This window comes from Leuciscus leuciscus (assembly GCF_965113295.1).
Source record: "Leuciscus leuciscus genome assembly, chromosome: 6".
Taxonomy (NCBI): domain Eukaryota; kingdom Metazoa; phylum Chordata; class Actinopteri; order Cypriniformes; family Leuciscidae; genus Leuciscus; species Leuciscus leuciscus.
The window spans coordinates 39,328,918-39,353,037 of record NC_138730.1 but is presented as its reverse complement, the minus strand read 5'-3'; the positions used below and the strand labels follow the sequence as shown (position 1 = coordinate 39,353,037).

At 36.4% G+C, this 24,120-nt stretch overlaps 1 protein-coding gene across 9 annotated transcripts in view; it reads left to right on the top strand.

Moving 5' to 3' along the window:
- Positions 1-1,562: 1,562 nt before the first annotated feature.
- mbnl1 (muscleblind-like splicing regulator 1) overlaps positions 1,563-24,120 on the top strand; it is a 58,367-nt gene continuing 35,809 nt past the window's right edge. For 2 of the 9 annotated variants that reach the window (XM_082173619.1, XM_082173614.1), the window contains exons 1-2: positions 14,577-14,779; positions 21,339-21,946. In XM_082173619.1, coding sequence (XP_082029745.1) covers positions 21,773-21,946 — 174 coding nt within the window. In that variant the 5' untranslated portion in view covers positions 14,577-14,779; positions 21,339-21,772. Of the gene's footprint in view, positions 1,698-4,900; positions 5,050-14,574; positions 14,780-14,835; positions 15,634-21,338; positions 21,947-24,120 lie in introns of those variants that run through there. The other 7 variants (XM_082173618.1, XM_082173615.1, XM_082173620.1 and 4 more) reach the window with 7 other exon arrangements.

Sequence of the window (24,120 nt, the reverse complement as noted above, 5' to 3'; positions counted from 1 at the left end):
TTTGTAAATGCTGTGTGAGTAAATATATGTAAATATATATATATATATATATATATATATATATATATATATATATATATATATATATATATATATATATATGTAAATATATGTAAATATATATATGTGTGTTCCATTGAAATAAAAAAAAGAATGAGTAAAATAGAAAAAAATCGAATAAATTACTGGACTAGCATACATGTTTTTTTTACTTTTTTTTTTTTTACTTGTAACAACTTTTAATTAGTCATTTACCACCACACTCAAGCTTTGTGACTGACACTGCAGATCCTCGTCTTCACATGACACGAGTCAAGTTACAAAACTTTATGAATGTTAATACATATAAATTACTATAATTATCTCTACACATAGGTACCTATTTAGCGTTGCCATAGAAAGTAATCATTTCTGGTTCGGACACTTCATAAAAGAATCCTTGAGTTTTCATCTCATAATTATAAAAAATGGTCAAGAAAGCCAATTATTATCAAATTTGGTCAAATTTTGCATAATTTTGCATCTTCCCATAAACAAAATGAGTCATCAATAATTTGGGCCATTCTTTTAAATGCACATATATACAAAAAGTTTACGCTGTTCAAAGATTTGTGATCGCTAATATTTTTTTAATGTTTTTGAAAGAAGCCTCTTATGCTCACCAAGGCTGCATATATTTGATCAGAAATACAGTAAAAAAAAAAAAGAAATATTGTGAAATATTACAATTTAAAACTGATTTATATATATTGTAAATGCAATTTATTCCTCTAATGCAAAGCTGAATATTCAGTATCATTACTCCAGTCTTCAATGTCACATGATGCTTCAAAATATGATCTAATATGCTGATTTGCTGCTCAAGAAACATTTCTTATTATTTTCAATGCTGAAAACAATCATGCTGTTTTCATGATACTTTGATGAATAAAAGTTCAAAAGAACAGCATTTAATTGAAATTGAAATTGAAATTGAAATATTTTGCGACATTATAAATGTCTTTACTGACACTTTTGATCAATTTAATGCACCTTTGCAGAATAAAAGTATTAATTTATTTTAAAAAGAAACTTTTGAACACTAGAGTAGCCTATTTTATCAACTTGTACTAGTGCACTATACTAGCATATCCATGACCTCAAAACTCACAGACATGGCTATATGGACCATAAAACTCCAATTATGAAGTCATCTGGTCTTTAACTGCATTTTAATTGCATTTGAGTGATGACTAACCGACATTAGGACAAGAAAATGGCCTTGTTACATAATATTTGGTGCTCTAGGTATCATCAGCGAGATATCAATAACTGCTGATGTTTCTGCTTCGAATCAATGCTTCTGTTCATGAATCAAACGGATGAAATAATAAGAAATACATAATGCAGTTAGCTCAAGTTGTTATAGATCAGGACTCTGATTGGCTGATCAGCATCTGCTGACCTCACATTCACAGGAGATGATTTGTACAGCATGTTCATACTGCGTTCTGACTCTCTCCTTTTCTCTCCCTCTTTCGCTGCCTGCCGTGTCTGCTCTCTATCTCTCCTCTCTCCATCAGCTGAGGCAGGAATGCACCAGCTGTGAGCCGTACTGCAGTGCCAGGGGACTGTAAATAGGGACGGACTGAGAGTGCTTCCTGTCGGCAGACAGAAGAGAGGACATACGGGACTGGATCTGAGCGGCTCAGAGTCAGGTAAGACCGTGTGCCATTACTCAGAGGGCTAGACGAGGACTTCCTGTTCACCGGTGGCTCGGGAAAGCTACTGGAATGGGTATTTCACAAGCTAAGGATATTTGGCGTCCTGATATTCAGCGACGTGCCAGGTTAGAAGTGAGCATGGAAAGGTTTGAAATGAGGCATTGTGTGTTGAGCACGCTTTCTTACTCTCTGTGGTTCATTTCTTCATGTGTGCCTTTCCTTTCCATGCACCTCGTTTTTCATTCCTCCTTTTCTGTCTTTTTCGGCATCACTCGAAAGGTTCTTATAAGCACCTTTGGTTCAGCAGAGAAAAGTATTTTATCTGCACAATTTTTTTGTTGTACATACTTATAATGGTGATTTTAAAATTAATACATTTTTGTTGTTACGTCATTGGTTCAGAACAGTGTATTGGTTTTAAGTACCATCTATCGGTTTTACCAGTAGATGAATGGTTCTTTGGAAAGCCATCTTTGTTCTGGTGCCTTCAAGAACCACAGATTGCTTCTCTTTGGAAGTTCATTGGAATCATTGGAACATAAACAGTTATTCTATTCCTTAATAAGTACTTACAAAGATTCTCTTATGGGACTATAGGTACTTTAAGTGTCTCCTACAGTACGTTCTCCTATGTCAGTGGTTCGCAACCACGGGCCAGTGCCAGCTAGGGAACCTAAACAAACTTCCAAGGGGGTCTCAAGATGACTTACAATTATTTAAAATAAGACAAAGCAACCATTAAAATAAGCTAAAAAAAAAAAAAAACTTAAAATTTTGGGGGACTTTAAATTTGTTGTGGACAGTGGGGGACTTGAAGTTAAAGAGGTTGAAATCCACTGTCATTGGAACTTACAAATGTTTTTATATGGAATTTTTATAACAGTTCTGTGGCATCATGAGAATCTTTAAAAAAAGTCCTCAAAATAGCATAATTGGAACTAACTTACTTATTGGAATTTTATTATTATTTAAACTAAATAAATTTTGATGACATTTTTATATTTTCATATTTTATTTAATATTTAATATTTTTATTTCAGTTAGAAATGTTGGTGCTTCAACATAAACATATTTCAGTTAAGCCCAGTTGTTACAGGGTTTGTTAATAAGGGAAGAAGGAGACGGGAACGGGTGAATGTTAAACAACTTTAATAATCAAATAAACATAATATAAAGAACAAAAGTAAAGTTCTAAAATATATTTCGAAAGCAAATAAACTAAAATACAGCACCAACATAAAGTCCAGGCCTGGTCCTCTCTCGTCCTTCACTTGTGGTCACTTTTATCATTCCGGATCTCCTCCGTGGGACTGGAGACCGGTGTGGCACGCAGGTGACGCTCATTAACACTCGCTCCACCGGCCTCGCTCTGTTCCCATGGCTCTTGGCTCGACAGGCTGCTCACTGCAGAGTCATGGGTGGAGCGTGAAGTCCTGCTCCCTCTCTCTAGATATAAACTGGGCGTGATGGGTGGAGCTAGAAGGTCCAACCACACCTTAACCATACCCATATCTCTATCCCTCCACCCATTAGATCCACAAATGTGGAGCTTGAGTAGGTCAGACTAATATGATTTCATATATATTAGTCATTTCCCTCCAGAATGTTTGTTTAAACTGCAAGAAAACTGATTTGTTGTCTACAACATGGAATAACATCCGTGAATGTCACTCATAAACATTACTAGGTACCAGTTGTGGGAACGCCCACTAGCGACCAACCCGCCAGCCACACAATACCTAAACGTAACAACTACCTTACTAACTATTAATAAGCAGTATTTAGGAGTTTGAGGCAAAAGTCATAGTTAATAATTAGTAAATAGTGAGAATTAGACCCTAATCTAAAGTGTGACCAAATGGCTTTTATTAGTTTTAGTTTGAGTTAATAATAACACTGTACTGAGGAAATAAAATCATTGATTATCATAGCTATTACCATTGGATATCCATTCCCCAGTTCAAAATGAAGAAGTGAAGTAAGCCTTCCACGATCTATGGCAATCTACTTGCATTTATGTCTGGCATGAAAGCCCTACAATATTTTTTTTTCTAATTGAATAATCTGTTTCACTCAGAATGCGTCACATTATGGAAGAAAACTTGGTTGGGAATGCTGTTACATGCTAACCTGAAAACTTTTTTCAATGGCATCATAAGAACTCAAAAAGTTTGTTCAATGGCATTAGGATGGAGGCTTTTTTGTATGAATATACTAGCCTTGAATCTGTTTTTCTCTCTCTTTCTCACTGTCATTAGTGTAAATAACACCCGAGGGGTTGCGTTAGTGAGACGTGTGAGTGTTTTTAGATCAGGTGAGTGAGTTTAGAAGAGGAACTCTACCATCGACTCAGTCATGTGGAACGTCTGAGATAACACACCTGGCATGAGTGAACTGCAGACCTCAAGTAACCTCACACACACACAATGCATGCATGCATGCTAATTCACATGCAAACACAAGTACATGCTTTCACACACACGTACATTGTTTTACATACTAAAACAACGAATGCATTTATTTGCATTATAAAAGAAAATATCAATCCAGCTGGCATTTATTTAAAAAAAAGACAGCACAAACACATTTTTCAAGCAAAACATTTCACAAAAAGAAGTTTGTTACAGTAGGTTTTCAAATCATTTGTTCCACTTTTAAGCGTGACTCACGTTCAAATAGTTTTTCGGGGCTTCTGTATAAAGCAAACACAAGCCTCTTCCTGTGCAAGGCTATCTTTAGCAGTGTATGAGAGTTGTTTCCTCTTTTTTGAAGGTTTGACTTTTAGGACGAGTAAATTAGTATGAGATTTTGCTAAGTATCAGGATTATAGCCGTGTTTTCACTACGCTCAGGGAAAGTGTTTACGTGTGAGAAACTATTGTGGATTATATGGCAAACTTCTCGAGTCTCTGAGGAGGGCAGTAGGGTTTTCTGGGTGAAAATGACACAGCTCTCTCTCTCTCTCTCTCTCTCTCTCTCTCTCTCTCTCTCTCTCTCTCTCTCTCTCTCTCTCTCTCTCTCTCTGCGGCTGGTACACCCAGATGCAAATAAGATAAAAGTAGGTTTCCATGGCGATAGAGAGAATGATCGCTAAACACATACACACAGTTGCTTCAGTCTGTGCTTTATCATGTGATCACACATTGAAACCATAAACACACACACACACACACACATCTTAATGCAGTGTTTTGCATGCATGCTACTCTCTGCTTGGTTGTGCACTGTGACACACCAGGGCATACGTTAGTATCTGGCCCAGAATGCATTGCGGTAAGCCACATTGGCTGGTGACCCATGTGTGAGTTCCTGTCTCGCTCTCAGTGGAGATACTGCACCACACACGGGTAAGAACTAACCAAATGCAAATAGAATCAAATATACACATTTACTGAAAATGTTTTTTTTACGTCTATTACTGAATTTGTATGACTAAGAGAGAATATCTGGAAAAATTTGCTTTTCGTAATGAATTTTATATAGATATATATTAGAAATGCTGACAATTACACACTGCGATGTAGATTTTTGACCTTTTTTTAATTGTGAGTTGTTTGCTGATTTACACTTTTAATTTTGAATGTTTTTTCAGCAATTTGTTGATGTATACAGAATGTTTATACTGTACACTGTAGTTTATGGTAAAAAAAAACAAAACAGGTTGATTTGTTTGCCAGATTGTGACCGTAAAATAATATATTTTTCAGGCATTTTGGTCACAATATATTTTACAGGTCACATAAACATAAGCTTATAAATATTATATTAAATAATATACATTTAGTAACTAGTACATTACAATATGATGCAATTAGTATAATTATTCATATTTTTAAATATATTAAAATAAGTATTTTTCCCTGTGTATGGTAAGGTTACTTATTGTACGCTTTAAAATGTACATAATTTTTTGTTAAAATTACTATAATTTTTACAGCATGTATTCTGACATGCTTGATCGCTTCCTCTTGAGTCTCTTTGTCTCGTGAAAGTGCAGTTTCTAGTATGCAAACTATTTACATGGACTTTTACGTACGTGGCACTTTGTAAATTTCCATTTTATGAAGTTGCAACTTTGTTGAAGAGTCATAATAGCTACTAATCGCTCCCTCTCCTCTGATGTTGCTCCACAACTTATCTGATTATATTTAAAGTCAGTTTCAAGAGAATCAGGGGTGTGCTTCTGCTGCCAAACGCCATTGGCCGTGTAAAACACACCAGCGAATTTGCCTCAGTGTATTAGAGCTTTGAAAGTGTATAAGTGCATTCAGCTGTTTTTCTCTTTAGGACACTCTTGAGAGGTGTTTATGTAAGGTGTGACGTGATATTTTGCGTTTAGTTTAGTGCGATACATCTGTAGCTGCTCTTAATATTTGGCGGGAGGAGATGAGCAGCCGTTCTGTTTAGTCATTGAGAGCTGTTGTCATTTTTTCCTGTTTCTCTCAGTCTTAACACATCTCTCAAAGTAAATGAAATGCTTCTTTCTCAACACACGTTGGGTCAAACAGTGTTAGGCTTTGTTAGGTTTTGCAAGACTGTGTTCCAAAAGAGGACGTTTGCAAACGGAGAACTTCTCACTCACAGTTACTCATAAACTTCCTGTTTTCTCGCTGCTTTAACAGTTTGAGCGAGTGAAACTAGTTTAGTTTCCTAATTTAGCAACTGTGGAGACTTTGGTCTTACTTTTAATGTCAAATAGTTGTAGTACATAAAGAACAATATATTTTATAAATTAATTGTAACTTAATGAAGAAGGCATGACATTTATTTATTTTTATATATATATAAAAATATATATATATATATATATATATATGTATCCACATATATCTTCCACACGTGTGTGTGTGTGTGTGTGTGTGTGTGTGTGTGTGTGTGTGTGTGTGTGTGTGTGTGTGTGTGTGTGTGTGTGTGTGTGTGTGTGTGTGTGTGTGTGTGTGGAAGAACTTTATTGCCTCACCTAGGGCTGGGCCATATGGGCAAAAATATTATCACAATATTTATTTACCATTAATGGGGAAGGAAATGTTTTCCACATATTTGTTAGACCTTGATAATGAATGTAAACTTGTTTGTTCACAATTAAACTCCATAGAGTAGCTAACTTTTAATTGAGAAATCCATGAAATCCATTTTATTTCCCCCCAAAATTCAGTATTTTCCATTTGTGACCCTGGATCACAAAACCAGTCATAAGTCGCACGGATATATTTGTGGCAATAGCCAATAATACAATGTATGGGTCAAAATGATAGATTTTTCTTTTATGCCAAAAATCATTAGGATATTAAGTAAAGATCATGTTCCATGAAGATATTTGGTAAATTTCCTACCGTAAATATATACAACATTTATTTTTGTGAGTGAATGCAGCACAGTCGCGAACATAAATGGAAAACTTTAAAGGCAATTTTCACCCTCAGTTTCCAGATTTTCTAATAGTTGTATCTCAGCCAAATATTGTCCTATCCTAACAAACCATACATCAATCATATACATCAGATGATGTATAAATCTCAAGTTCAAAAAATTTACACATATGACTGGTTTTGTGGTCCAGGGTCACATTTTATTCTGTGTTTAATGAATTCATACACATTTATATAAACTTTAACAATTTAATCAATATTATAAAATGCAATCAACTGAAAATATAACAATTAATTTACAACAAAACATTGCAACTTTTTTTTTGGTTGTCTGCTCCAAAGATGCTGCTCAACAGAACAGTATACATTTAGCTGTATATAATGCATCTGTGTTGCTACCAATGAGTAGATAGGCCCCCTGAGATCAGTAAACCTGGAAAACACCTTACGTTTTGCTGTCTTAGCGTTTCCGTTTACCACAGCTTTAGATTATTCAGAGCTAAATAATGAACCGGCAGCTTGAGAAATCCTTTAACAGTGTTTGCAAACCGATTATCGTATCATCAAAGATAATTCTGCTAGAAAAGTGGTTCTAGCATTGTGATGTAGGGCACTGCTTTAGTTTGGGTGCTTTAGTAACACAAGGCCTGAATGCCTTCGATAAATCAGTAAAGTAGGCCAGCACAATGCTGCTTTTATCAAGGACATGTGAAACATCACCGGTGACTTTCAGCAATGCATCTAGACGGAGATGGCCAACTCTGAAACCTGAGTCGCATTTACGCTATTCAGATGATAGCTGATGTCTGTAAGCTTCATCTTTACGTCCAGCAAAATGTGCTGAGAAACAGCCTAATATTCCGTAAAGCAGGGATGTTACTGAATAATTTAATAGATCATTTAGCTTCGAGTATCTCTGTGCAGATAATGTGATCAAATATAAATTATGTGAGCGAACAGAAAGAGAAAGGGTGTGGTTTGCAGGGTTTATATGAGGTTATTCGATGGCGAGATGAGCTGTACAGAGGTGTCCAGACTTACTGAGTAACGAGAATATTCTCTAACCCAGCAAGAGTTCACATCCACCAGCCAGCACAATTTACAGTATCCTGACACATACCAGTGCTGAGACGAGAGAAAGAGAGAGAGAGAAACAGGCATCGCTATAAAACACTGAGCTTTTTTGTGCACAGAAAATTTCTGCCTTGTTCAGTGTGTGTGTGTCTGTACTTTGTTGGCACATATTCGGGAGCTACTGTAGAAAATGAGGCAAACGGAGGCGTCGTGCAATGATCTGCCCCGTAAAGGTTGATAAAGATGGTGCCGCAGTTGTCTTTGTCACCTCATGGTTTTCATTTCCTGTTCAAAAGGCGAACTTCCTGTCTCTGCACCATGTACAGGTGTGACTCTCATATTTTGCACAATTCAAAATGGCCCCGGTTTCACACAAAGCTGCATGAGTAACTCTGTGATCTCCAAATGTTTTTTTAACATCAGCAGGGACTTTTTCTCCATACACACGATGTTTAATGTGGCGGGCCGAGCAAAGCCAGACCCAGTGGATGTGGTGTAAAGTCCCCGATATACTCCACTCAATAATAAAATAAACACAGAACAAAACATGACAGTGTGAGAAAACAGCAGTTAAGAAAGCATCTGGTCATAGCGATGCTGCAGATATGTTTGCACAAGCTCTACAATTCGGCACTCCAGTCAAGTCATGTCACGTTTATTTATATAGCACTTTATACAATATAATGCTTTAAAGCAAGCAGCTTTACAGTTTTATCATGAAAAAACATAATAAGTCAATTTATTTTATTGTATGCCCTTCCCTCTAACTTCCCTCCGTCTCGTTCACTCGGATACGTCATTGCTTATGTTGCATGAGTGCCCCCTACTGGCGGGACCCTTGTAATGGGTTTAAATGGAACGCACTGAGCCTTTGATCACTTGGAATCCGATATGGAGCTGATTTATGATTTTTTTTTCTTGTAAATTTGTTTACGCACCATTCAATAGACCTGTGTGTATGCTTGGGCTGTTAAAGAATTAAGTATAAACATTTATACCTTGGGCTGTCTGACCCGACTCTGATTAGCTGTGCAATATAACCGTTTAATACACAGCCAGTTCCAAGTCAGTTTAATCATCGTTCTATATTACTGCGCTGTTTTCACTGAAGCACACACACGTTACTAACACACAGTGATCGGAGATCGCACTGCGCACACACAGAAACATTCAGGAGCACAGAAATTTGTTAACACTGCCTCGTGACTTTTAGTAATAAAATAGCTTCCCTACTGAATCGCTAAATTTTATTTCTCAGCAACGAGGAGGTTACATCGCTATTTTGAAGTAATTAAACTCACAGCTTCATTTTTAATAGAGAGATACGCTGAACAGACGCAGGTACGCAAATCTCATCTTTCTCTCTCTCATGCGCTCTCTCTGTAATTAATTCAAATAAATGCTATATTTCATTCATATAAATAAATGTAATCTTATGCACTACTTTATCTCTGTGTCTGATTCAAAGCTCTAACAAGCCATATCTGATGAAAATAACAGTAATTTTTACCCTAATGAGCAAATATTGCACTGCAAACATCAATAATAGCCTTAAGTTGTCAATGCAAATGACCATGGTATAAGCGGGATAATTCACGGCTGTGCATTAAATGATTTTAATGCACGACATGGAGGTAAAGAACCACCCGACGCGAATCGTTCATAGTAGTTCATACAGAACACATTTTCTGCACACCTTTTCCATTGTTTTCTATGTAAACATGCGCTAGACGGACATCTTTGACAACTGCACTCCTGTCTCGCAAAGCAAAACAATGTAAAAAAATAGAAAACATTTATTTTCAATTTGTAATAATATTTCACAATATTATTGTTATTACTGTATTTTTGATCAAATAAATGCAGTCTTGGTGTGCGTGACAGACTTCTATCAAAAACATTTTGAAATTCTTACCACTCCCAAACTTTTGAACTTTAGTGCAGGTCAAACAATCTCTTCTTGTCTCAACTGAGTGTTCCTTGCCAGAATATGCTGCTTTGAGTATCAGACTTTATATCAATAGTCAGACATCTACTTTACACTTTACACCAACATACGCTCTTTCAGTAAACTATAAACTACCAATCCCAATTACTTTGACTTACTGTGTAAACAGCCACGCCTAAACATTTTCACTCCTTTCTTTGACTTGTTTGCTCAGACATGTTTAAGCTGTAAATGGTAAAGCACTGAAGAGAAACCTGTGAGAGATGGTACAGTATAAAGGGTTGAGGGAGAGAGAGAGGAGGACATCTGTGTGATTGCAGTAAGAAAATTCCTTCTGAATGCGTGTTTGACGATCATGCGTGCGTCTAGATGTCTGTTTGGTGAGTCAGTGTATTTGGCGAAGAGAGGTCAAGAAAACTGTGAATGTTCTGATGTCATGAAGCCAAACCAACATAAATCAGGTCACCCCAGTAAGCTCGGGCTTTAACTCACTATTCTATCCATTGATATAAATTGTTAGATACCGTATTATGTTTACATACAGATTCCACACAAAAACATGGTCCACATAAATATGCATTCATTTTGTGTGTGTGTGTGTGTGTGTGTGTGTGTGTGTGTGTGTGTGTGTGTGTGTGTGTGTGTGTGTGTGTGTGTGTGTGTGTGTGTGTGTGTGTGTGTGTGTGTGTGTGTGTGTGTGTGTGTGTGTGTGTGTGTGTGTGTGTGTGTACCTAATATTTTGGGGAATAATTTTGCCAAAACCTGACAAAATCTCAAATAAACACCCTTTAGGAACGTCTTCATTTGTAAATCTGGTATAAAAATAAAGTAATTAAAGGTTGTTGTTTTTTTAAATTAAAAATGCAGAAAGTTTTGTGTGATGGGTAGGTTTAGGGGTAGTGTTAGTGTAAGAGGACAGAATATAAAGTTTGTACTGTATAAAAAACATTACGTCTGTGGAATGTCCCCATTTTGTGTGTGTGTGTGTGTGTGTGTGTGTGTGTTGTTGGGGAAATTACTCTGAAACTGTAGCTTGCCAAACTACAAGATAATCATAATATAAAGTAGTTACATTATTAATATAAAGCTGCCCCTAGCTAGCTTCGCTCCAACATACAAAAACTACCGTTTAGCAATTTAATATCTTTATAAATACACACTACCATTCACAAGTTTTTGAAAGAAATTCAATCTTTTATTCAACCCACTACTCTTATAAAAACTAAAGTCGAAAGTTTAGTGTTGTACAGGAGCTTTCAGTATTTACACGATTATTTTACATGAATCACTGCGAAAGAAACTGAATTACTGAAATGAATCAGACTCCCCAGCGCTGCAATATTCAAAGCTTGACTGTTTTGAAAATAGTAAAGTAAAGTTGGGTTACTGAAAAAAAAAATGTTAAGATGTTAGAAAAAGTTACCAGCGTCGATACTTTTAGCTAGTTATTTTTGATCTGCCCACTGGTGCTCACCCATACACAGTCATTTAGAGAAATGCACATGTAAAATTATGCGGATGCAAAACTTGAGAGTGTTTGTCCATTTTAACAGTCTGCTAATAGAGTTTGTCATACAGCTTGAGAGCGAGCGAAAGTCATTTCAGTGGAAAGTATGACCATTACTGTGTGACTATTTTTGCCACTATCGTCACTCTTAATACCAAAACAACCTTTTAAAAGTATGAGGACACAAAAGTATACGGAAAGGAAGAAGACAGGAATTACTGGATAAGACATATTTTCCCTATGTGTAATATCTGAATGAATCGGTCAGTTGAGGGAAATGGGGAAAGAGGTAGGCAGAGTGAAATGTGTGTGTCTGGTTGTTAATATAAACCAGAGTTGGACTGTTTCCCTTGGTCTTGGAGTCAACAGCATAAATTATCATAAATGTATTGCTGATGCCAGCCAGAGGGTACCTGAACAGGCTAACCATTTTGATATCGGGCCTATAGTGTAGTTCACATGACTGTTTTAAATTATTAGGTAACTAGTAACATTGCTGTGGTAATTGTGTATGACCAAAATTTCATTTATTAGGTGAACCACCCTGATGTCTAGACAAGGGGAAATCAACTTTACAATTATACTTTTTACAAGAATTTACAAAAGTTATTTCCATTTATATTCAAGTAAGGGTATGTTTTTATTATTATTATTATTATTATTTACACATAAGATACAAGCACAAATCTGAAACTATTGTAGATGCTAAAATATGCATATGCATAATAGGTTATTTATGGTATAAATGTACATGACAAATGTTACAGAATCCACATTTACAATGCAGCCAATGCAGGTTCCAGTCTGAATTGTATTAACATTTCTAAACTTGAGTTTAAACTGGTGCAGTAGTCTTTCATTTAGCTTCATTTAGTTAAGTTTAGTTGCCAAAGTTTCAAGTATCAAATCTTTGAAAGATACTTAGGGTTTTGCTTAAAGCACTTAGTATATATTCTACTTTGTTTTGTCTGTAAAATTATTTCCATCTAATCAGTTACTCAAATTATCAATATAAATTTCTCTTGGACATAAAGACATTTTGATTGACATTTCTGCATTCTGCAATAATTTTTTTTATGTTTTTGTTGTTTTCTGTTTCTCTACAATTTTTTTTAATTTTTTTTACACTAGTATATCAGCAATCACAGATAAACAATCACCAACTTTTTAAGATAAACCCACCCTTAAATTTATATACATGCATTTGGGCAGAAATGCCACTTAAAAACAACAGGTTTAGCCTGAATGAGCTGCAAAATGTGCCAGACTTATCAAAATTGTCCAACTGCAAAATTTGCCAAGTTGAAATTATTTTCTCTGTTAATTGTAACAGTCAGATTGAGCTCAAGCTGCATCAAATATTCATTTCCGTTCAACTATATGAATATGAATATTCAGTTTAGTTGTTAATGTGGTTAAAAGTGATTCTGAGGCTGTTGATAATAGATATAGAAAACAAACATCTGTCTAAAAGACTAGTATGTGCACTGTATGTATAACAGTGTTGTTATTATTAACTAAAATTAAAACTAAAAAATATATATTTTTGTTAATTGAAATAAATCTGAAATACAATAGAATATAAATATTAGATGGAAAAAACTAAACTTAACTTAAAAAACTTAAGTGAAATAAGTTTAAAGGGATACTCCACCACTGGAAAAATGGGCGTTCAATATAATTCAGCTGCCTATGTTTTTTTTAATATTAGATTTTTTATGCACTGGGCTTGTTGCCGTCCAAGTCCACTGCCACCAGTCTATTATGGATACGCTTACAAAAGCCCTGGAGCCTGTCAAAAGGATTTTTGCTGATAAATAAAGGTAAATTGATTGGTCAAGGTAACATTGTGAATGAATAAACGTTCATTTACTACCAACAATGTAGCAATACAAAGCAGGATGAAAATCTGCAAAGCTAAAAACACAAAAAATAATGACAAAAGCAAAAAATAAATAAAAAAATAAAAGTAAAGTATATAAATAATACTAAAGTAACACTGGTGTATAGCCCTTTTTAGCAGTTTTCTGCCATGCACATGCTGTTGATTCTAAAGACCCAGGACACACCTGAGCTTTTCACATATCCGTGAACCGTCTGCGTAAGTGAATCTCTAATCAATTCTAAAAATAATTCCTTGTGTTTAGTGTGTGTGAACAACAGCAAGGTTTTCTTTTCTATTGACTTTTGCACACAAAAAAAGCTGATCGTCTTTTATTATTATAATTATTCCATTGTGAGCTATGTACCATTTTTCCAGTAGTCTGATGGAGTCATAACCGCAGTCGTTGCTGGGCGAGGCTCAAGTATGCAAATAATGCTATTAAGCTTCTTTTTTTTCTTTTTTTTTTTTGAAGATAATGAATTAATGCCCGAGTTTCAACGCTTTATGGCCCTCCAGGAAAATATTGTTTAGTTTGAAGGGACTCTAAATTCCCGGCCATGTGGGAGTTTGTTAGTATTAACATCAGTGAAATAAATTAAGGCAACCCAGTTCTCCTTTGTGTCATTTAATAAATAGCTTATGGTGTAAATATATCATGCTTTTCAAAGCGGATTAAGGGGAAAACGCCTCATGCAGAGTCACTGCGATGATATGTTTCTCTCCTGAAATGACCGTAACCCACATTCAGAGTCAAATGAAGCCCAAATCCTCTCGTTCCTAGCAGCAGATAACTTTGTCGCACAATGCACCAGGTGTACAGCTGTGTGTGTATGCGTGTCCCACTGCAGTCTGGAGTTGAACGCAGACAGGCTCCTGGGAAGGCACGATGTAATCTCACAAGCACACTCGTTTTCTTTTCTTTACCTCCCTTTCCTTCCTTTTGTCCCCTCCCCTTCTCATTTTCTTCTCTCTTTGGTTAGGAACTCAAAGCATTAGCAGCAGCGCTTCCTGGTTGTGTGGGTGGGCGGTTCCAGTGAGCGTGATTGGCGCTTGAGTTCAGTGCTCTGCGCAGTGCTGATGTTTCTCGCTCTCACAGGCTCACACACACACTCACACACACAGTGGCGCAACCAGCAGCCACACGCGCTCTGTCTCTCTATCTGTCTCTCTCTCTCTTTCTCCTCCTCTCTGAGAATGGTCCACCCGGTGCCTGAGGCTCTGCTGTCGCGGCCTGCCGCCCGTGTCTGATCTCTCACACACATACGCGCACTCAATAGTAATCATGATGTGAGAGGTAAGAACTGCTTTTTCTCGCGCTCACGTTCCTGTCTGTCTCTCTTTCGCTGTTCTAACAGCCGAGGCTTGAAGCATTGCACCACTTTTGCACGCTTGCTGTGTGAGGATGGGGGGTTGTTCTGTGTGTGTGTGGGCTGCCTTTGACTTTATAGGGTGCTTTTGTGGTTAACTGCAGTTTGTTATGTCTTGGGGACTGCAAACAAATCTCAGCAGTGTTTTTCCGCGTACTTAAAAGTTGCGGTTGCATCTGTGCGTGTGCGTTTGGCAGGAAACGTCCCTCGCGCAGGTACTCCCCCACCTCTCCGCGACCGGCTACTTGTTTAGACAGTGGCAACCATGCGATTGGTTAACTGTTGAGCCTGAGAGCACTTCTCCTTTTTTAAGCCCCCCTCTCGGGTCTCACTTCCCTTCTGTTTGTTTTATGCGCGTACCCAGCGTGTGCATGTTTTTTTCTTCTTTTTTTTTTTGCATACGCTCTTGGGCTCTGTCGTAAGAGCCCGAGAGCTTCTTTCCACTCCCCCCACATGTAAATTACGTGTGACATGTTTAACTGCTGTTTCCTAATATGGCTCGTGCTAGATTTCAGAGCGGTAGGACCCAGTCAGGCACCCTGGGACTGCACAGGGGCGTGTGTGTGAGAGCGTAACTGTCTGCGAGAGGGAAAAGAGAGGGGAGAGAGATGTTGACGCAGGTTTTCACTTCTGTCTGAGTGCGTCACTCTTCCATGCAGTCATGTAAGTAAACGCTGAACACGCTCTCACTGCAGAGAGAAACATATGGATTCGAGCTCTCGCGAGTCTGCTCGTCGGCTGCTCGCGGTGGTTTTCCTGCGCTAAAGGGAAACGTAAACATGTAAGAAAAGATTGCTTAAGAACAGGTTATGCTGACTTTTAGGGCACTTCATAGGCGGGTTATCGTTTCATCGTGCTGCAGACTGTTAAAAAGCAGAAAATGAGAAAAGAATATCGTCGCTGAGAAGGGTGTGTGTGATTAAAGCCATTGTTTCAGTTGTTTGAAGATCATGTTTTTTTTTTGGAGGGGGAGGAAGGAAAATAAACAAATAATCTGTCCGGGGTGGTCTGGCGCCAAGTCTTCGGGTTTTGTCGACGGCACGCTATAGTTGAGAAAGTGAAAGTGTCAAGAAAATAAGCACATGGAGACTTTATTGGGAAGCACACTTCACTTTAGTTCTCTGTAATTCACTTCTGATTCTGTTCAGACTAGCTCTAAATCTTTTTTTAGCAGAATTCTGCATTAGCAATGTAAACAGTGAGTAATCATGGATGCAAAAATATTCTTGTAAGTGATTTAATCTCATATGCTAGCTATAATAGGTTACACTTTATTTTAAGGTGATGTAGTTACATAGTACTTACTCACATAAGTACTGCGTAAAACGTATTAACTGCATGTTACTTGTAAATATGCATAATGTACTGTTATTACTATAGTAATTACATGTAGTAAAGTGTCACTACGTCACCTTAAAATAAGTTGTTACCCTATTGCGGCGATAAACATATTGCACCTGCGTTAGGTATCGTAGCACATCTGGTTGTTCGCGCCATCTCACATCTTATCCTAGGGTTTTCTTGTTTTTTGTCTCAGTAACATTTTTGCTTTTCTGTGGTTTTCAGATGCTAGACTTTCATTTGCCAAGGAATGATTTGTGTTTTTTGCATGCTAATGATGCCTGCTGTCTTTAATGCCACTAATGAAATATGTCTGATGACGACTGCATGTTGAATGTATCAAGATGTTTATGCGCTTAACATCTAGAGGGCGTTGTAGAAAAATACTTGTGTTTTAATAAAACTCGAAGTCTTACCATACTGAACCATTGTCATTTGAATAGTTAATAAATAATATGTTGAAAACCATTAACCTTTCGACCTTTTCGATTCTCACAGCTTTGCAGAACGTTTGTGGGTTTATAAACCGTGCATGTTTCTGAGTTACTGGGTAGAAGGGCTTTGTGCTGTGTAACCATGGTGATGATACTATTTTCAACCCTTTCCAACATGGCAATCATCACCTACACACGTCTGAGTCAAACGATGTAATGCTGTGGTTTAGATAACCATCTCTGCTGCCCGCACACCTTTCTGATCCTTTACTCCACCCAGATTCAGGCCAGTTCCTTCATGCATGGAACAAATGCTGATTTGGGTTCTGCTGAATTTGGAGTAAATATAATCAGTATTTTAGAGCGTTCACATCTTGCCTGATTCCAGATCAGAAGCATTTGAGTTCATCATAAAGATCCATTCTATATCTCAGATTGTGGTGGAGTCTGATAGGTTCTGAAAAGCTGTACTTTAAGGTTGTAGTTATGTGGTTTTGGGATCTTTCTGAAATAAACTTACAGGTTTGTTCCTGAATGTTAAGTTTTAAGGTTTGGTCATAAAAAAAAAGATGATGTGCATCACATTAGGTTCAACACAACCTTAATTTAGTGAAAAACATTTTTGGCTGAATATTTTGTATTTTTTGGCATTTTTGGTTGTATATGGCTCTATAGAGATTTGTAGAAGTTCTTGATGTTACATTCATCAAGTTCTTTAGATCAGCTGATTGGTTTCTGTGTTCTTCAAGTTCATATTATGGTTTTGATATATTAAGTTCTTTGTGGAACTTTCAGGTTCTATGACATCACACTGTAAAAATCCTTCTTGTTTCTAGATTTTATTTCCTACAGTATATGGTTCTGTTTATAAAGGTGTTGGTGCAGGTCATCATACTTTTAGATCCTTAAACGGTAACAGTTTCCCATATACTTGGGTATTAGCTGTTATGTTTACAAATGTGAACCAGGCTCATAAAACACTGCTGTTTCAATATTAATATGATGCATATTTGAAGAGTCAAAGATCTATGCAGGCAGAGTTTGTTTTTGTTTCCTAAACAGACTAAACTCAGACTGATTTTAACCTTTAATTATAATTCCTCCATTTAAAAATCAGTCCTTTAATATCACACTGCTGCCAAATAACAAACAGAGCCACTGGAAATAAAAATGTTCAATCAGGCATTTTTCACCAGCAGGAGCATATTAGACATCAGTACAGACGTAAATAAAGCCATGAGCCAAAGTGCAAATATCTCATTCATGTGAATCATTGAAATAGTTTCCACTTGTTAAAAGAGAACATAACATCCAGTTCTCCTCCCAGTGGCAAAAATGTTTGACTTTTTAATGGGCTTTGATTGGCATACTTCCAGATCATTCTCTCTCTCTCTCTCTCTCTGTCTCTCTCTCTCTCTCTCTCTCTCTCTGTCTCTCTCTCTCTCTCTGTCTCTCTCTCTCTCTCTCGTCTCTCTCTCTCTCTGTCTCTCTCTCTCTCTCTCTCTCTCTCTCTCTCTCTCTCTCTCTCTCTCTCTCTCTCTCTCTCTCTCTCTCTTCTCTCTCTCTCTCTCTCTCTCTCTCTCTCTCTCTCTCTCTCTCTCTCTCTCTCTCTCTCTCGTTCTTATTTTCTCTCCTTGTTTGACCTTGCAGCAACTTCTAAGAATTCTGTTATTTCACCGCAAAGGATTGTGGGAGATGTACGGTGACTTAATAGCCAAATCATTTAACCAAAAAAGAAAAGTTGGACCAAAGAAACAGCATCGTTATGATCAAGTGAAGACTAGGATCTTAAAGTGGGATCCAAGTCTGAGCATGAATTTTCTTTAATTGTCATGGCGATTATTCCTCTTCTCAGTAAACACAGATAACGCAGGCATGAGCCTGTTTAATGCAAGATCAGAATCACGCTGCAAGGCTCATGAATTCACATTATCTAGCAGCGCGATCGCTTACTTTTCATTTCACAAAATCATTTTAGCCTATTTTGAGTATTCAGTGTTCCCAGGATCCAGTTTGCTTCCACACTGAAAGTCTTATCGGATTAAAATATGTCATTCCATAAACAGTGCTGTGTTTTGTGTGTATGTACGTGTGTTTGTTTTTATTATGTACTTGATCCAAGGTAGCATACCAGTGCTCTTACAAAAATATACCATGGTAACCATATTTCTGATAAAGACCCTAGTGAAAAATAAATGTACCAAAATGTATTTGAAATACATTTATTTTATGCTAAGTAAATATACAACAAATACATTTACATATTTATGTACTGTGCTTAATATAAGATTGTACTTTTGTTATATTAAATTGATAAACTTAAAGTCTGCTAAATTCAACTAATTTTGTACTTAATACACTTTAGTTATCCAGAAATGTAGTGCTGAGGTCCAACTAAAGATATGCTTAAGTATATTTGATTGTGCTAAAATGGACTTTAAATGTCTTGCATTTAAAGACTGATATTATACAGTGATCATACTATCCTTACTAATAGTGATATTAAAACACATTTCAGGCTTAATATTAAGAAATGTGCATTGTGCAATAAATAAATACTCCAAATAAAGTTTAATTATATTTTTTATTTCACTAAGTGGATATGTCAGTAAATAAGTTAATGGTTTTGTAGTATACCATGTTTGTTTGTTTGTTTGTTTGTTTATAATATATTATAGAATTTTAAATATATTTAATTTAATTTAATATTTATTTATTTATTTATTAGAATATATTATAGAATTATAAACATGTATATTTAAGTTAAATTATTATTTTATTATTTGTTTACCATGTTTTTTATTTATTTATAATATATCATATAAATATGTATTTATTTGTTTGTTTTTTTACTGCTGGAAAATACTAATACATTTATATATTTTTCCATTTTTTTTAAGTGAGTGGTGCTTGCACATGCAGACCCTGTTCAGAGGGGTTTTTAGCACTTTGTTGTGGATGGTTGCTAAGGTATTCTGATTGGTTGCTAGGTGGTTACTTACTGGCCCAAGTTAAAAGAGGCCACTCTCAAGTCTGTTATTCTGGTCTCTCATTTTCTTTTCTTGTTTCTATGGAACTGGTAGCTAATACCAATCTTGCATGGTTTTATTAACAATAAATGGAATAACTGTGTCATTCAAGTCGAAATGATGGTAGATTTGTGTAAAGGTGTCGCTTCTCACCCTCTCTCAGACTGAGCTGCTGCTCTCAACTGGCATGCGTCCGGACCATTGCTACATCTCTGCCTTTGATTGGCTCACAGCGAGTCTCGCAATACTTTAGAGAACAGGAAATGACCTCGCCGTTCACTTTCCAACTTCTCGGTCTCTGTTAAATGATACGTCACAGCTCTTTAGCTGTAGCTGTGATGTGCTATTTGGTTCACTTTTTCTCAACCTGGACTGAGACTTTAAATTCTGAAGGGGTTGCTTTGTATGTGTCCCGTGTGTGTTTGTATAAGACAGAGACCAGTGTGTGTATGTGTGTCAGTGGGGTGTGTGTTAGTCCAGGAATGTGAGTGACAATGTTTTATTTGCTCTGACTAACAGTATTCTGCAGACTTCAGTGCATTTCTGGCATTTTTAGGGGTGTGAAGGATTTATGCAGCTGGTGAGAGTCTAATAGAGATCGAGTGAGAAACACAGAGAGGCAGTGAGATAAAGTGGAAGATGGGCTGCGTCCCAATTCTTCTCATGCTGTCTGTCCTAATTGGTACAATTCCTTGCAGTGAATTTTCAGAATGTGCATTTTCCGTATGCGTGGAATACCTGGATAATCTACTTCTACTGCATCTGCCAAATATGCAGTGTATGCAGTAATGTAATGCACACAACTTGGCATCCCATGAATACTGGATCTATTTTTACATGAAACTGGATGAAAAATGCACAATATGTTTATTTCTGAGATGATAACTGGACAGAGGAAATAAACAGGGGTCATATGATGGCCTCGTGATGATGAGCTCATGTGATGAGACTGTAGCATGGCTATAGTTTGAAATGGTTATTGTTGCATAATGCATTCCATATCACATCCTATTCTGAAAAAATGTGTACGTATTATACACTATATGAGTGATTCTTCAGTTAGGGGAACTTTTTGCATCCCCTAAAATGATTAAAAATAAATTATATTAGCTTTAATTTTTTTATTTGCAAGATAGATAGAGAGATAAACAGACAGATAGATAGATAGATATTTTCATAGTTTTAAGGTGAAATTTGCCATAATTTCAGTTTTCAGATTTTTTTTACCTCTGCTCTAAATGTATAAAAAAAAAAAATTTAAATAAAAAATTAATTTTCCTGAGAACTTAAAATTCATTAGATATTTATTTGTATTTATGTGTTCAATTTGTAACTTTATTAGGCTTTTTCTTTATTTTATTTTAGAAACCAGAAGAAATAAAGTCAGTTTCAGATTGTAATATATAAACTTTAATAAATGAATAAATGAATAAAAAAAAATAAAAAATGCATACATACCTACATACTAGATAACAATGGACTGCAAGCTAATTTGTGAGAAATATTTTGAAGATGAAGATTTCAGATAGTCGAAAGTGCCTATTCGCTTCGTCTCAGTTTAGTGCACAGTTTCGTCCACTGTGAAATAATCTAATCACACACTCGAATGATGAAAATGTTTGCTGCAGAGCCCTCAGGAAGATGGTATAAAGCTGTTTTCCCCCTCTTTTCCTCTGTTGCAGGTGGGTACTGAGTATCGTGCCCTCTCTTGCGTCTGCCGCTGCTTGGAGCTGCTTATAGTACCAGCCTCAGCTTTCCTGCCTGCTTGCTGCCCACATCAGTGAAAGACTGCCCGCACAACCCCACAATCCCTGTGACCCCGAACGACCCCTACCTGACAGAGCTGAAGTGGGCACTATTGAATCAGCCAATCAGAGTCAAGGATTTTTGCTTTGGGATCCATTACTGCAGTTCAGTTTTTCCTTGAAGCAACATTTGTTTTGTTTTTTGTTCTTTCTGCTTTGGCCTGGCGTGTATCCACGAGGAAAGAGGAGCTTAATGATCTAAGAAAGAGAACATTAGTAAAAAGGACAAACTGCTTTTGAGAAAAACACAAAGCACACCCAAGGCACTTTGGGATTTTAAGGAATTGAAGTTTGCTTGCCGCTAAAGCGAGATGGCGATGAATATGGCTCACATGCGGGACACGAAATGGCTGACGCTGGAGGTGTGTCGAGAGTTTCAGCGGGGAACGTGCTCACGCTCCGATGCTGAGTGCAAGTTTGCGCATCCTGCCAAGAGCTGCCAGGTGGAGAACGGGCGAGTCATTGCGTGCTTTGATTCACTGAAGGTAAGAAACACCTCGGACTTCCAGCTCTAGTGTGCACAGTCAGAACGTCTCTGCCGTTTACATGTATTTTAGGTATATAGATATGCTGACAATTTTTTATACATTTTTTATTCTGGTTGAAATCTGAAATCTTGAAGCCTTTCTGTTCCTTCTTAACGGAGTATGCCCACTTTTGGTCATTTTTATGTTTTTACCTTCTGATTTTTTTTAAATAATCATGATAGAGAAAGGAGAGAAAAAGATGGAGAGGCCATACTGGAAAAATGTACCAAGCTAGAATAGAACTCTATGACCACTTTTGGTCACATGATTATATTTATTATTTTTCTTATGGTGTATTATGTTTTTTTTTTTTTTTGCATGGTTTTATTATATTTATTTAACTTTTAAATTTTTTAATTATTCTATTTTATTCTATTTATTTAACTTTTTTCTTTTTTTTTTACCTTTGACACATTTTATTATGTAACTATAAAAGAAAGGACAGGAAAACATGAGGAGAGGCAGGACTAGAAATTGTTGCGAGCTAAACTAGAACTCTCCCACTTTTGTTTACATGATTATATATTTTTCTTTTTACCATGATAGAGAAAGGACAGGAAGAGAAGTGAAACTGGGAAATGTTGCTAGCTGGACTAGAACTCTCACTGCTAGTAGACTAGAACTGCTAGTATAGCAGTTTTTGTTTTCAAAGATGCAAATATTCAAAGTTATTCATTAATTGATTATAATTTTTTGCTAGTTTATTCATTTTACTAGTCAAATAGCACTTTTATGAGCATGAAAATAAGCAAGATTAGTTTCCATCTTCTCTGGCTGTATAAATGGGCCAGTGTTTTACCTTAGAATGACACGGGTGAGGCTTTAGTCATAAATTTCTTCTTCCTTCTTGGATGCTAACATGAGCATTCCACACAGTTTATAAAAATGCAAATCAACTGCACTGTAAAGCACAGTGAATTTTATATGGGAATTTCTTTTAAAGTGTAGTAGTCTAGACGAGTGTTTCTCAACTGGTGGTTTGCGAGACCGTTTTGAGTGGTTCATGGAGTGTGAAGTCAAAGAAACAACAGAAACTTTTTTTTTTCTGATGCGAGACTTTCATTTTGACAAAGACATGTGAAAGCTGTTCTCTTATGACTCTTCTGTAAACACTTTGATCTTCTGCCAGAAAACTTTTTTTTTGTTATTCCACTGTGCTACATTTCCATAGAGTGGTGCAGGTTTGACATCAGAACCCGGAAGTCTAATTCCTTCGAGATTTTCCAATGGAGTTTTTCAATTTAGAAGTAAAATAAAGCCTGTGATAATCACAACTTGACGATACTTTGACATTTTGTTCTACAACGTACACTGCAAACACTCACACTCCAAACTGTCTTATTTAGTGACTTACTAAAAACGTACGTTTTCAAAAATGAACATAACTGCTTCAAAATTCACGTTTTCGCTATGGGTAATTGTTGTAGAACAAAACGTCAAAGTATCGTCTAGTTATGTTTACCACAAGCTTTATTTTACACATAATAATAAAAAAAAAAGGTGATTCTGTATCTGCTGTCAGATGAGATGATCAGGCTATATGTCAGTGTCATTAACACATAACTTGTTAGGGCCAGTTCACACAGAACACATTTTTGCAAAATTAAGAGCATACAGCAATGTAGTTATGTTATCAAATACCAAAATTACCAAAAAGTACCAATAAATTACATAAGTAGTACAGTATGTCATGTGTTATTTGCATGCTGGTATGATGTTCATTCTATTCATCAGTATCAGTGTCCATATGTTTTATGAACAGTTTATGTTTTTGTAACCTTAACCCAAAATATCACCAATTCTATATTTTTGATGACTGTGGTGGCTCATACCAACTTAGTAACTAGTTTGGGACTGCTATTTAATAGCTTTACCGTGTATAATACTTTTTATTTATCAGTGTTAGTGAAATTCATACAATTTATGTGTTAAGTAAAGTGGGACAGTACTCATGTGTGTTAACCATTTTTGAGAAATAAATTGGCTTGGTTCAAATTCCCAAAAATTTGGGTCGTGGCTTAATGACCATTGGAAAATGTGGGCCCTATAGACCTTATTCACAGCAGCGACATCTTTGATTTTTACCGGCAATGAAACCGAGGCTGTGAGACATAGACATACATCTCTTCTCT